The 12,692-nt window shown below is 41.6% G+C and overlaps 1 protein-coding gene across 5 annotated transcripts in view; it reads right to left on the bottom strand.

Annotated features, from left to right (window-relative positions):
* Nucleotides 1-12,692, bottom strand: part of cicb (capicua transcriptional repressor b) — a 37,125-nt gene that overhangs the window by 7,811 nt on the left and 16,622 nt on the right. For 2 of the 5 annotated variants that reach the window (XM_014028369.1, XM_014028368.1), the window contains exons 4-15: nt 8,574-8,723; nt 8,273-8,447; nt 6,394-6,505; nt 6,125-6,307; nt 5,902-6,034; nt 5,642-5,820; nt 5,317-5,455; nt 4,793-4,890; nt 3,715-4,705; nt 3,482-3,621; nt 3,234-3,394; nt 1,331-1,521 (exon numbers count right to left, since the gene is read on the bottom strand). In XM_014028369.1, coding sequence (XP_013883823.1) covers nt 1,331-1,521; nt 3,234-3,394; nt 3,482-3,621; nt 3,715-4,705; nt 4,793-4,890; nt 5,317-5,455; nt 5,642-5,820; nt 5,902-6,034; nt 6,125-6,307; nt 6,394-6,505; nt 8,273-8,447; nt 8,574-8,723 — 2,652 coding nt within the window. Of the gene's footprint in view, nt 1-1,330; nt 1,522-3,233; nt 3,395-3,481; nt 3,622-3,714; nt 4,706-4,792; nt 4,891-5,316; nt 5,456-5,641; nt 5,821-5,901; nt 6,035-6,124; nt 6,308-6,393; nt 6,506-8,272; nt 8,448-8,573; nt 8,724-9,365; nt 11,272-12,692 lie in introns of those variants that run through there. The other 3 variants (XM_014028371.1, XM_014028372.1, XM_014028370.1) reach the window with 3 other exon arrangements.

Consider the following 12,692-nt stretch of genomic DNA (forward strand, 5'->3'; position numbering starts at 1 on the left):
CAGGAAAACTGAAGTTATTGTGTTTAGCCCTAGTTTTACTGCTGACACAATTCCATTTAATTTTGTCTCTCTTCAGTTGTATTTGAAGCAGTCTGTTGTAAATCTGGGAATGATTTTGATTCTGATTTGAAGTTTAAGAAGCAGATTAACTGTTTTGCAGTAAGGTTTTTTTTCAGCTAAGACAGATAGCCAAGATCAAGCTGATATTGAGTAGACCTGGCCTTGAGAAAACAGTACATGCTTTTGTTACTAGTCGATTAGATTATTGCAATGTACTTTATGCTGGGATCAGTCAGGTCTCCCTTTCACGTCTTCAGCTTGTTCAGAATGCTGCAGCTCGACTTATAACAGATACTCGTAGGTTTGAGCATGTGTCACCGGTCTTGTCTTCCCTTCATTGGCTCCCAGTGCGCTATAGAATAGATTTTAAAATTCTTCTGCTCACGTACAAATGCCAACATGGCCTTGCACCCTCTTATCTCGTTGATCTACTTCAACCTTACAGTCCTTCTCGGGCATTAAGATCTTCTGGTCAGCTGCTTTTGGTCATTCCTAAAACCAGGCTGAAACTGAGGGGAGATCGAGCTTTTTCAGTTGGAACAATCTACCCCCAAATGTTAGACAGGCCTCGTCACTTCCTGTTTTTAAATCTCCATTAAAAACACACACGTTTTCTCAGATTTTTTTTATTGATTGTGAGTTATGTATTTGTTGTTGCTGTTTTATCTTTTATAATTTTAAGAATGTCATTTGTTTTTTTATATAGACTTTTGCCTTGTGTTCAGCACTTTGGTGAAAACTTGTTGTTTTTAAATGTGCTTTATAAATAAACTTGATGATGATGATCAACAGCAGGACCTTTCATTGTCCACGTTTTAGGGAAATGAAAAGGTCCCACATATTGTTTGGTTTGGACTTCGCCTCAGWTTAAATTTAAAGTTGTCCAAACAGAACTTTCATTTTGGACAAAAATAAAGTAAGTGGTCTTAGTTCAGATCAAACTGAAATATGTGTCTGCTCAAACCATAAACCAGGAAGCTGTGCTGGATTTGACTCACACAATAAACAAACCACTTTGGAGTTCGCTCCAAGACCCCCTCCTCCATAGGAGGTCATCACGATTGTTTCGGTCTGCACCTACATGTGGCTACTGTGTTCACATCTACACAAACGAACCTCAACATGGAGCAATTTAAACTGAGTAAAACAGTGCAGGAATGAAAACACTCTTAGTGTAAGGGAATGAGCTSACAGGAGAGTTGCCATTTGCCCTAGTGTTTGGAAACAGAAACAAGAAAAAGAGAAGTTTTGACTTAATCTTTCCACTAACCTGCGATCAGCGGCTGAACCAGTGTCTGTCCAGGTGGTGCGATGGCTGTAAAGCCAAGTGTTGCTAAGGGTGAGGGAACATATGCAGATCCAGGCACTGGTAGAGCCTGCTGGGTGGGGGAAGAGCCTGTTGTTGTAGAGACCAGGGGCAGGGTGGATGGGACCCCAGGAGTGGACTGGACATAGGTGATTCTGTACAAAAACCAGAGGAGCAATCAGACAATCTGAACTCCAACGAATGACTCAAAACGAAGACAAAACGAGAATGCGGCAGAGAAGAGAACACTTGTAATAAAAATAAAATTCGAGGCGAGGTGTAGCGGTGGTGGCAGATGGTGTTATAGTACAACAGTGAGAAGGGCCTAGAATGTAAGGAACAGAGACACGATCAGACGAAAAGAGGAAGACAAAAAGAGAAGTGCTGCAGCGAGGGTCAGTCGATGAGCGTAAACCACAGCAAGCAGCAGCAGATGACTGGTGCTGTGTGGAGCTGAGAGGTAGTGTGGGGGTGGGCAGGCAGAGGCAACTCAGGCCACCAGCAGGATGACTAACACTTCCAGAATAGAGCTGCACTCTTACAGCAGCATCCCGGCAGGAATTTAGCTTCTTGCATTGTCTGCTCACTGCGTTTTAAGAAAACTAGCCTGTCCTGCGATTAGAACCACTTTGTGATGCCAAACATTCTTTAATCCACCAAAACTTCCTTTACTAGCTGCAAAAACAGGAAGAAAAACTTATTTTGAAAGCAACAGCTGTTAAAAATGTATCAAGATAAGAGTGTGCTTAGAATAAAACAATCATGTTTAAAATGGGCTTGACCTTTAAATGATCTTTTGTGGTGTAAACCTGAACATTTTATAATCTGAATGCTGGGCTGAACTGTCACAACAAAAAGCATTTATTCCAGAAAATATCCTCTTAGTTACATTAAGTTTACTAATGATTCTGAATACAATCCTCAAGTATCTATTCTCTTTATATTCAGTGACTGCAGTAGTTTATTTGGACAAAAATATTGTTTTAGGAAAAACCCAACAGTAAATCAGCAGCAGTTTAATGTTGATTTAATATTGACACGTACAAACTTTTGTTTTGTGAATAAATGAATCATGTTTTGCTTTTCCCAATTTATTCTCACAGTTTGCAGATTATTTTACAGTGCCTGAAGCATTTTTGTCACCTCTTCATAACCCTGATAGTAGTTGTCATAAATTTAATCCAAAGGTTGGAATTAAAAATCTTGATATCTAAATGTCACCTCATTAACTTTATACCACATCTTTAAATTTATACATCAAGTTTAAGCTTAGTTTAAGCTCACAATTAAAATCAGAAATAAACTTATCTTTTTAAATATAACAGAAAGAAAGACGTCCAAATAAGAGTAATAGCAGTTTTTAATAGACATATTTATCCTTTGTTGCCTAGGACTTCTTGATAAAAATAAAGTCTCCATGACAACAAAAAGACAAAAAGGATTTTCACACTTCTTTTCTAAATTTGGCTCATTTGAGACAATAATTATTTGAACAGTTTAGACTTTTTGTTCAACAAAATGTGACTTCATCTGGCTGAAGAGCTTCGCATCTACTGCAGTCATTTAGGTACCAACATTCAAGAATGAAGTGTTAAGATCAGTACACTGAATATCTGAAAGATGATGGTCAAATAAAAATAAAAATTGATGAGCAAAAACATTTGAAGAAAAAAACAGTATGGTTTTATTTTCCTTCCTAGAAAACAGAACTGATTAAATTTCTCACATCAGCATAAACTAAAGCCAGACCACACAAAACGTTAGACACAAGCAAACCCAGAGCTGAGCATTCAGACGTGCAGTGTGAACGTACTTTGTTACATGAAACTGTTTCATAACCTACTCTGCAGCTGCTCTCAGGTCCTACCTGGTGGGTGCTGAAGGCAGAAGTACAGCTTGTGAAGGGGCTGACCCTGGAGCTACCACCGCAGCTGTGCCCACCGTTACTGGGAAGGGGCTGGAGGGATGCACTGCTCCTCCTTGAGGCAGCTGGGACTGCACCACAGGCATGGGAGCAAACTGGAAGATCTGAGGAGGCATCAGCAGAGGAGGTTTAACAAAAGTCACATCTGTCACCAGCAACACAAGCAGGTTTAGTAAGAAGTGCCCTCTCACCTTGCTTCCAGAYTGGGAACCATTCTGGACAGGAAGAGGCGGAGCCACAAGAGGAAACTGCGAGGCAGGGGCTGCTGCGGTCCTTACTGTTGGCATGGAAACGAGCATTTTACCTTGCAGAACTGGAGACTGAGTTTGAACTGGTGAGAAACCAGAGGAGCAGACAGAGGGAGTGAGTGTCTCATTAGGTGAAACAGAACACGTCTGAATGTTGGTTCTGGCTGAACTCTCACCTCTGGTTCCAGGACTGACCATGCCCAGCGCTGGACTGGACGTATACCCTGCTGGTAAACCCGTCCCGTGGTGTTTCCCGTTGGCCACTTGTGTTGGCGGGGCTGTGGGCAGGTTGAAGATGCTGGTTGGCTGGCTGAGGTTCTGCGGTGGACTCTTGGAGTTAGCAGGTAGAGTGGGGAGAATGTACTGAACTTGTGTGATGGCTTTACCCACAGGGGGTGCCAGGGAGGAGGCAGGAAGGAACTGGGGCTGAAGCAGGGGCAGGGGTCCGTTGGTTTGGCTATGTGGAGCTGAAACCATGCTGGAGGGAAGTGCCTGCTGGTGGGACGGCTGAGGCTGGGGGGAGGGGGTGATGAGCTGTACAGCAGACTGTCCAGGCAGAGCCCCTGGTAACACTAAATTAGTCACTACACCACCTTGGCCCATACCTGCACCTGTAGGATTTGGTGATGATGAAGGATAGGCCCCACCCACTGTGGCTGCAGCCCCACCCCCTGCTCCTGGACCAATCAGAAGCTGTGGCTGCTGCTGGGGAGTTAAGGACTTCCTCTCTGGAGGATGCGGACTGGATGAAGGGCCTCCATCTCTGGGTTTGCTGGTGATGGGGAGCGGTGTGCTGATAACTGGACGCATTACATTCGTCACCACTGTGGAGGCCAGCCTCACCGCGCCAATGCCCAGGAGCTGGTTTGCTCCTGCCGATGAGGACGGAGCTCCTCCGGCTGCAGAAGTGGACATGACTGGTTGACTAGAGGAGATGGAGAGAGAAGAAGCTTGCACACCTCCACCTCCCTCGCCCAGATGAGCGTCCCTGCTCCCTCCATCACCTCTTTCCTTCCTTCGATGATCCGAAAACCCTCCTCCTCCAGATCTCCCCTCATCGTAACGCCTGCTGCTGGGGAAGGAGGACAGTGAGACGCTCCTGCCATGAGGGGTGTGGTGTGACGAAGACGATGATGCAGAAGAGCAGATGACTGGAGCAAATACTCTCTGAAAAAAAGGACATACGAATGTTATTCAGGACTATTTCATTCAAAAAGACCAAATCAGCTAAGCTAGAAACAACTTCTGGTATACCTTCCGATCTCCTTCATCTCCTGAAGCGTTCTCACTGTCGCTGTCAGTCACCCGCTCCTTACACTTAAGATCTATGGAGCTGCCGGGATAAGGGTCCTCTGTGGAAAAGCAGAACACACTACAGCTACACTTGACTTTCTCTGAAATGTAAAATCCTCATAGATGTGGCTCATTAAAACTAAAAACCTGAGGTAATATTGCACATCACATACAGTCATATTTTGCTTGGACAAGCAGAAAATGCCAATTAGTCACAACTTTGTTGCTTATAATAATTTCTGCAGCAGTGCAACATAATCTCACCAAAATGATTAATAATTGTCACAAAAGGTCTCACCTACAGTCAGACTTTTCACAACTTTATCTCACCTGTAAAATTAGCAACTCTCATTAAAACAAATTTTAACAAATTTTAACTATCAGATCTCTGCTAAACGCGTCAGTGACACAGGGAGCAGTGAACTGACATTGTGCTGGCTCTTTTCCAACATGGCCTAATAAATAAAGCATTGTTGGTTCCTCACCAATAACATCATCATCTCCTTCTTCCTCACAGATGACCATACGCTCCTCATCACTGGTCATGTCCTCGCTAACCCCCCGCTGAGTCTGAGAGGGTGTAGGAGCGTGACTGGCAAACTGACTGCCACCATCTCCACACATCTGCAAAAAGAAAGACATGTTGGGATAATTTATCTCCGGTTTTATCTTATTTATGTAAACAATAGATTTTTGTCATCTTCTTGTTGCTTTTGTGGATGTTTGTTTGTGAAACTTGGATAAAATAGAATACTTTGCTTTAAATAAAGTCACAAAGATGTTCTTCCCTGGCTGTTTTGCCTCTTTTACCTGTGCCAGTTCTGCCAGAGCCTGCGTGTTGCCCCTGTCGCCCCGCTCTAAGCTGTGCATGGCACTTTGAGAGAAGGCTCTGGGGCGACTAAGCTGACCCACGTGTCCCTCTCCTGTACTCCTCTCAGACACGCCCATCAGTCCTGGCCCAACACCTTTCAGATCCACAGAGTGTGGCTCTATAAAGACGGTAAAATTACATCTTTTAAAGAACACAACAAAAGCTCTGTGTTTGTGTAAGAAAGAGAAGAAAAAACAACCTGTAGTTTCAGACATGCTCCTCTCTCTGATATCTTTGGTCCCTGGGATCCCTCGACCTTCAGAGCTGGACTTCTTCCTGTCTTTGTTGCACCATTTCCAGTCTGGGTGGGCTTTAAAGTGGGCCTCTTTGACCTAGTAACAAAAACCCATTTTATATTTATTAATCTACCTCACAATTATTGAAATACGTGCAATTTTCTGTATCCATGTTTAGCTGTGCACCTGAAAGGCCAAGTCATGGTACTTCTGTTTCTCCTTGGACCCTAGAGCATACCACCACTCCCCAAGTATCTTGCTGACTGTCCTGTTGTCCTGGTTTGGGTGACGCTGGTGCACTAATGCTCGGTGGCGCTTGCTGAAAATCATAAATGCATTCATCGGCCGTCGGATGTGATCCTTCTCCCTCTGCAAGAGTGAACAATAAAAGCATAAAGATATTAGATCAGCTATTTAAGTGAAAATTGCAGTGATAACAGAGAAACAAACATTACCTTTCCTGGGCTGTTCTTGTCTCCATCTTTGGGAAGTGCACTGAGAGACTGAGTACGTCTCTTTACTGGAGATGTGGAGAGGGGCTGCTCTGGTACAACTCCTGGGAGAAAGCTGAAGGACAAAAAAAAAGAGATCCCTTTAACTATATTCTTTATCAGATATGTTCTTGGAGGCCATAATTACATAAACGTATTCATATGTTTTCCCCATTTGTCTTTAATATTTAAAAAACGATTAGCTCTGCACTTTACATCGGGTTSTATTTACCTTATAGCTGCAAGCAGTTCATTTCCCATGAAGTCCATGAGCATATTCAGCACACAGCTCATCTATTTCAATGGCTGACAGCCTGGCCACTAAGTTACATATTCTTATTGAGATCAGAGATGAAATGCTTTTGTTTCTTTCTGCTTTGTTCTGGCGTTCATCTCTTGTGCTCAAATTAGACCAAAAATACACAAAATATCACACTAACTCACGTCATGTGTGGGTACACTGCACCACAAAGAAAAATGACTGCGAAGCCTGGGTTGGACACTGTGTTATATTAAACAGACATTTTTTTTAATATGTGCTGTTTGAATATTTATGTGTCTCTTTGACTTTCTTTAAAATCCAAATGAAACCACACACACACACACACACACACACACACACACACACNCATATGGGACAACAGCATGCCGACAAACAGTAGAAAATGCACATGAATATAACCCTCTATTAGACGCTCTGTCTTCTTATATAAAATAAAAAAACATGCAGTTTTCAGATTTAATATTTTTTAAATAAACAAATATTTTTGTCTGAAATAGATATGTTTTATGAATTAAATACAACACAGTATAATAAAATGTAGTTGACATTTTATAATCAAGAACTTATTATTTTTATATGATTATTATTATTTAAAATGTCACTATAAAAAGTCATTTTATTTGTTATGTATAAAGAAAATTATATTTTGAAATTAAATAAATAAATATTTTGATTTGTGTGTGTGTAAAACAAATAGAGAATTTTCTTCAGTTACAGTATCATTTTTACTTGCTGAACATTTTCAGTATTCAAATGTTTATTTTGCAGCAACTCCAGCTAAATTCCTAAGAGAGTTTTGCCTTCACTCTAGATTTATTTGCACAATTACTACATTTTTATGAAATCCAACTGTCTGACTGGTACAATGATGATAAACTTATTGAAAGAAAAATGCTTATTGGAAATGCTTTTTCAAGGCCACTAAACAAAGCATCTCGTTTTAATTTAGGCTGTCATCTTGTGTGCTAAACAGTCCTCTAAATGCACAAAAATATATTGAAATTTAAGAAATTTTTGTAAATAATTTTATCAAAGATAAATATATTGTAAGAAGAAAGGCTAAAAGATAAAAAACAAATAAAATAACTTAGTAATAGTCAGTTTTGTTTTGTAAACAGAACAATATATGTAGATTTCATCCAGGAAGAATGACTTTAGTAATACTTTTAAAAGTCTACTTTCTCTGCATGATGAGTAATTATTTTCACTTTGAATTAGTAATCAATATATATTTTCAACTGATTATGCCTGAATAATTAACTATTGTTATGTATATATCTTTGATTGACAAGATGAGTTTTTTCTTTTTAATTTTTGTTCTATGTGGCTGAACACTGATTAAAATTATTTTTCGGCATGCACAAATAAATTATTCAATAGGCTCGTTCAACACAGCTATACTTTTCTGCTGCCGTCCTTTTTGCAAAACTTCACTGTTGTCCAAAAGGTCTCTCCTCCCTCCTTCAACATCACTACATTCACATGCACACACACACACACACACACACACACACACACACACACACACACACACACACAACAGAACAGCTCAGCTCTTACGGGTCGTCCACATCGCTTTCAGTTTCGCTGTCTGGCTTCTCCCTCTCTGCATCTCCTTTCTCCTTCTCTGGAGGTGGCTCGTCACAGGAGGGTGGAGGCCGAGGTGGGGGACCTCTCTCTATGATGGGAGGTGCCTCTGCAGCCTCCTGTGAYAACGCTGCCACCCCTTGACAATCTGAGGAAACAACATTTGGGGAAAGTTAACACAATGCACAAATAAGTGTTCGTCCTGGGACTTTATTTTATTAACAAAACTGGTGAAAATATAGTGTTAACAGCTATTTGTTTCACTAGAAAATACCTGTCTTTAAAGTGGCTGCTTGAGGGTGGTTGACTGGGTGCTGACCCTCTCCCGGCTGAGAAGAAGCATCTGATTGGGTGGGAGCCAGAAAAGGAACCAATGAATGCCAGGGGAAGACTGGAACTGACCGGGGCTCCACATTGGTCCACACTGCAGAGGAAAACAGAAGCATTTAATCACATCCCATCATGTCTTTAACTTCATGCTGCCCCTCAATGATCTGAACAAAGAAGACTTCCAGAAGATGCTGTTATCTTGTTTGGGATGTTGCACAGCTCTCAGTACAGCATCCACACTTGTGTTGCAATCCTAATCAAATGACTCACTCTGATAAGATCCAAACATCAGATTGAAAAGTCATCATTCATCATATTGTGGATGCAAGTAACTCAAACACAGGCCACTACTGGATCTTTGTTTAGCTGTTTATCTGGTTTTCATTTGGAAAACTGCCAGTGCAGAGAAAATCTGTGCCACAAAAGCACTCTGTTACTTACATGGTTAAGTCACTCCAACAAGAGCAGATTCAAAAGTACCCTATTTCTTAATAGGCAAAATGGAGAACAGAATCTGTTACACTAAGTCTGAACAAACAATCTAATAAAAGACTGTACAACTTAAATAAAAAGCTTCTCCACAAAAGAACTGAGCAACAAAATCAACCCCTTCAAAAACAAACACTTCTGGGTTGCATAATGCTGTAACTGAACAGTAATGAATATGTGCTGTATTTGTGCAGATTTGGCTTCAGCAGCTGTTTTACAAAGAGAAAGACACATCACATATACTAACCAAACATGCTTAATCCTTGACGAAGATACTGGGGGTTCTCTGATGAGAACATAGTTGAATGAAATCCTTAACGTTTCTCCAAAAATAAAATTTAAAAAAAAGTGTGAGATCTTTTAAAATCGTCCTTTAACTAGGATAAAGAAATCCAAGTAGGGCAACATCTGTAATGCAAAATTTGGTGCTGATATTGCTTGGAAGCTCTCAGAAGACATGTGGTCGGTCGTGTCTGTACCAGCTTCATCCTTTCACGGTTATTACTGCATCATATCCCGGCATGGTAAGAACTGTACAGCTGTGGCACAGAGAAGCTGTCCTGTTTGCATTCAAGACAAGAATCGCAGAATGCCGCAATCTCTCACGAACACGAAGCGACGCAACATTCAGCGGATAAAATGTACTTGAAGTTTAAAAAAAAAACTTTAGTCGGTTTTATAAGAATTTAACGACGTAAAGTCGAGATACAAGTAATATAAATATGACTGCAAAGTTCCGCCTTCCTTTGGTCTGATTACCCCCGATGCCCTCTCTCCCTGTTTGTTTACATGAGCAGCTTGGTTAGGAAGGGGTTAACAAGGCCTCGAGCCCATCCACGGCCTGGGTTAAAACATCCACCCGGGAACTACGCAGTCTTTCTGGGCCACGTCAATCCGACCTTTGCGCTACATTTTATCTGCGGGGAGGGAGAGTTGGGTTCGGTAGGTTCAAGGAGGCACATCTGGCCCCCCGGAATAAAAGCAGCTGAAGGGTTGATGTAGAACAGAACCGTAAGGGCCCACGGTGCTGAAACAAGCAAAAACCCAGGCAGGGTAATAAAAGCGGGTCTGTTTTCAAGTTGTAGGAGTTTGAATTGCCTTATTGTTGCAACGTTCACCCCGTTCAGACCTTTATTAATGCCTGCTAATTCAAATAAGAAAGCACAGGAGTTACATTTTAGCAGTTTCTGATAATAACCTGAGCCTCAAGTGAACCGTTCCGAATTGGACCAACCTCTCGGGAACGCCCCTGGTCGTGCACCCGGCGTATCGACAGAAGCAAATATATATATATATATATAACAAAAAATATATCCTCATGTCCCAAACATAAAAGCCGTGTTCACTTGTAATGTAAATGCCCAAATAACTTAATGCAGTTTAACAAACACAGAACTATATAGTAATTAACTCAATGAAATCGCGAATGCACCTGTTTTAATCAGGTAATTGTGCGAGCAGACACAACACGAAATCAGCTGTATGAAGGAATCTCATCCAACGTGGATTTAATTCTTAAAAACACACAGACACACGCATAAGCAGATGTCGTAAATATGGTGCATTCATCCATCACCCTCCTCTGTGCTTTCTAACCCGCTCTTCACCTAACATGTTCGTATTAACCATCGCTTAGAGCTCGTGTTTTCAGTAAGCTGCTCGTATCCTACCTGGCCAATCTGGCCACAAAGCCGAGGCGAGATAACCGATAATAACGACTACAACACGGCGATAAAAGCAGCCACGGTGAAGACTCCTGGCTCCAGTCAGCGGGGGAAAGGGGGAGTGAATCGTAGTTGCTTGTTGTATTTTCTTACTCCTGTTCGTCTCGGTCAAGTTTCAAAGCCAGCAGACGAGTGTACAGATGCCGACCCCGACGGGGGAGCTTTAAAAAAAAAGAAGCGGCGTTTGATTAAAGAGAAAATCCGTCAGTCTACAGCAGGTTAGCTAACACTCCGCGCGGACGACATCCGCGCACTCCGTCCGGTCCGTTTATAGTTGTTGTTTTGTCCCAGAAAAGTCCTCGTGTGGCATCTCCTAGCCTCCCAGCCTGAGAATACACCTTTATTTTAATCTCGTTCTGTCTCACGACCCTTTCTTTCTCTTTCCCTCCCTCTTCCTCTTGTTGTAAACTAGGCTGCTCGGCCCCCCCGCATTCGCCTCCCCCCCTCCTCTTCTCATCCTGTCAACCTCGCCCAGCCTTGTCCCGCCCTCCTAAAAAAGCAGTTCGTCTATTGGACAACACAACTGTCTGTCATCAGCCCCCCGCACAACCTGATTGGTTGGCTTGTGCGCTGGAATGCCAGTCATATGCAAATGTTACCCGGCTTCACGACGGCAAGATCGTCTCAACTCACGACCTGAGTTTGTTTTAACAATTAAATAAATACAATAATGTAAATATTATCTACCCTATATATTTATCAACGAAAACTATTTGGTGTTCATATATGTTTCATAAATTCGTGTTTTAAGCGTTTCTTTCAAAAAGCCCACCCCTGGCTCGTGTCATTGGTGGAAGAATCGTAGTAAACCTTGACTGACGGGTGAGGCAGCGAATCAGATGCGAGACTCAGATTTAGGACGACCAATAGCTTAATAGAAGTGTGAAAAGAGACAACCCCATTACACATCCCCAGCTTCGACTTTAATACCTATAAAGACCATATACATACAGGGAGGCGCCAATGTGCAATTTATTATTTACCTGTCACGGTGTATGCACGCACAATAAGTCAGAATGAGTATATTAACGCACTTTTTAAAAAACATAAATAGTCCAAAGTGTTTCTGATTGTTTTCTATAAATTTATATACAACTGTCTGCTGCAAATCCAACTGATTTTTCTAAACAAACATAAGCAGATGCACTATAAATTCTTTGAAGCTCTCTTTTGCTTTTGAAATCACACAAAACATAGAGAGACGAGTTACATAATTTTCCACCACTAATTTGAAATGTGCAATTTTCAGATAAAACACCCACAAAGGCACAAACAAAAACAAAGACAGCATGCAGGGCTGGTTGAAAAAGACAGGGAAAATGGGTGGAACAGGCTAAGACTGGAGAGGACCAGAGGGTAAAAATAGACTGAGTCATTTTCAGCAGGAGAGGTGAGGGTAAGGGAGGGAGGGAGAGCGGGTGGAGAAAAACAACTTGTGAAAACAGAACTTCTCACAGAAAGGAAAGGTGAGTTGGGGATCAAAACGGATGGAAGAGGAGGACATTTGACAGTATTTATGTTGTATAACAGGTAAAATAAAAATTATTTTAGATGTGTCATAGTGTAAGAGTCAAGTCCAGCCTGACTCATGTTAGAAAAATACAATAAAGGGAGGGTCTCAGTTAGCCATAGCAGCCAGTCAGCACATCAGGAGTGATTTCTGACCAATAACATTGTAAGAAGCCACTGGCAGCTGCTGCACTCAGTAGAAAGATTAACTCTTTCAATCCCAAACGATTAAAGTAAAACTAAGATTATTGCATTAAGAAAAAGAATAACTCTGGTAGGAAGAGTTAAACTTATTGGAAGAAGAAAAGACTGTCAGACAGTGAGAATGAGAGAGATTAGGA

Source organism: Austrofundulus limnaeus, unplaced genomic scaffold (genome assembly GCF_001266775.1).
Source record: "Austrofundulus limnaeus strain Quisiro unplaced genomic scaffold, Austrofundulus_limnaeus-1.0 Scaffold753, whole genome shotgun sequence".
NCBI classification, from domain to species: domain Eukaryota; kingdom Metazoa; phylum Chordata; class Actinopteri; order Cyprinodontiformes; family Rivulidae; genus Austrofundulus; species Austrofundulus limnaeus.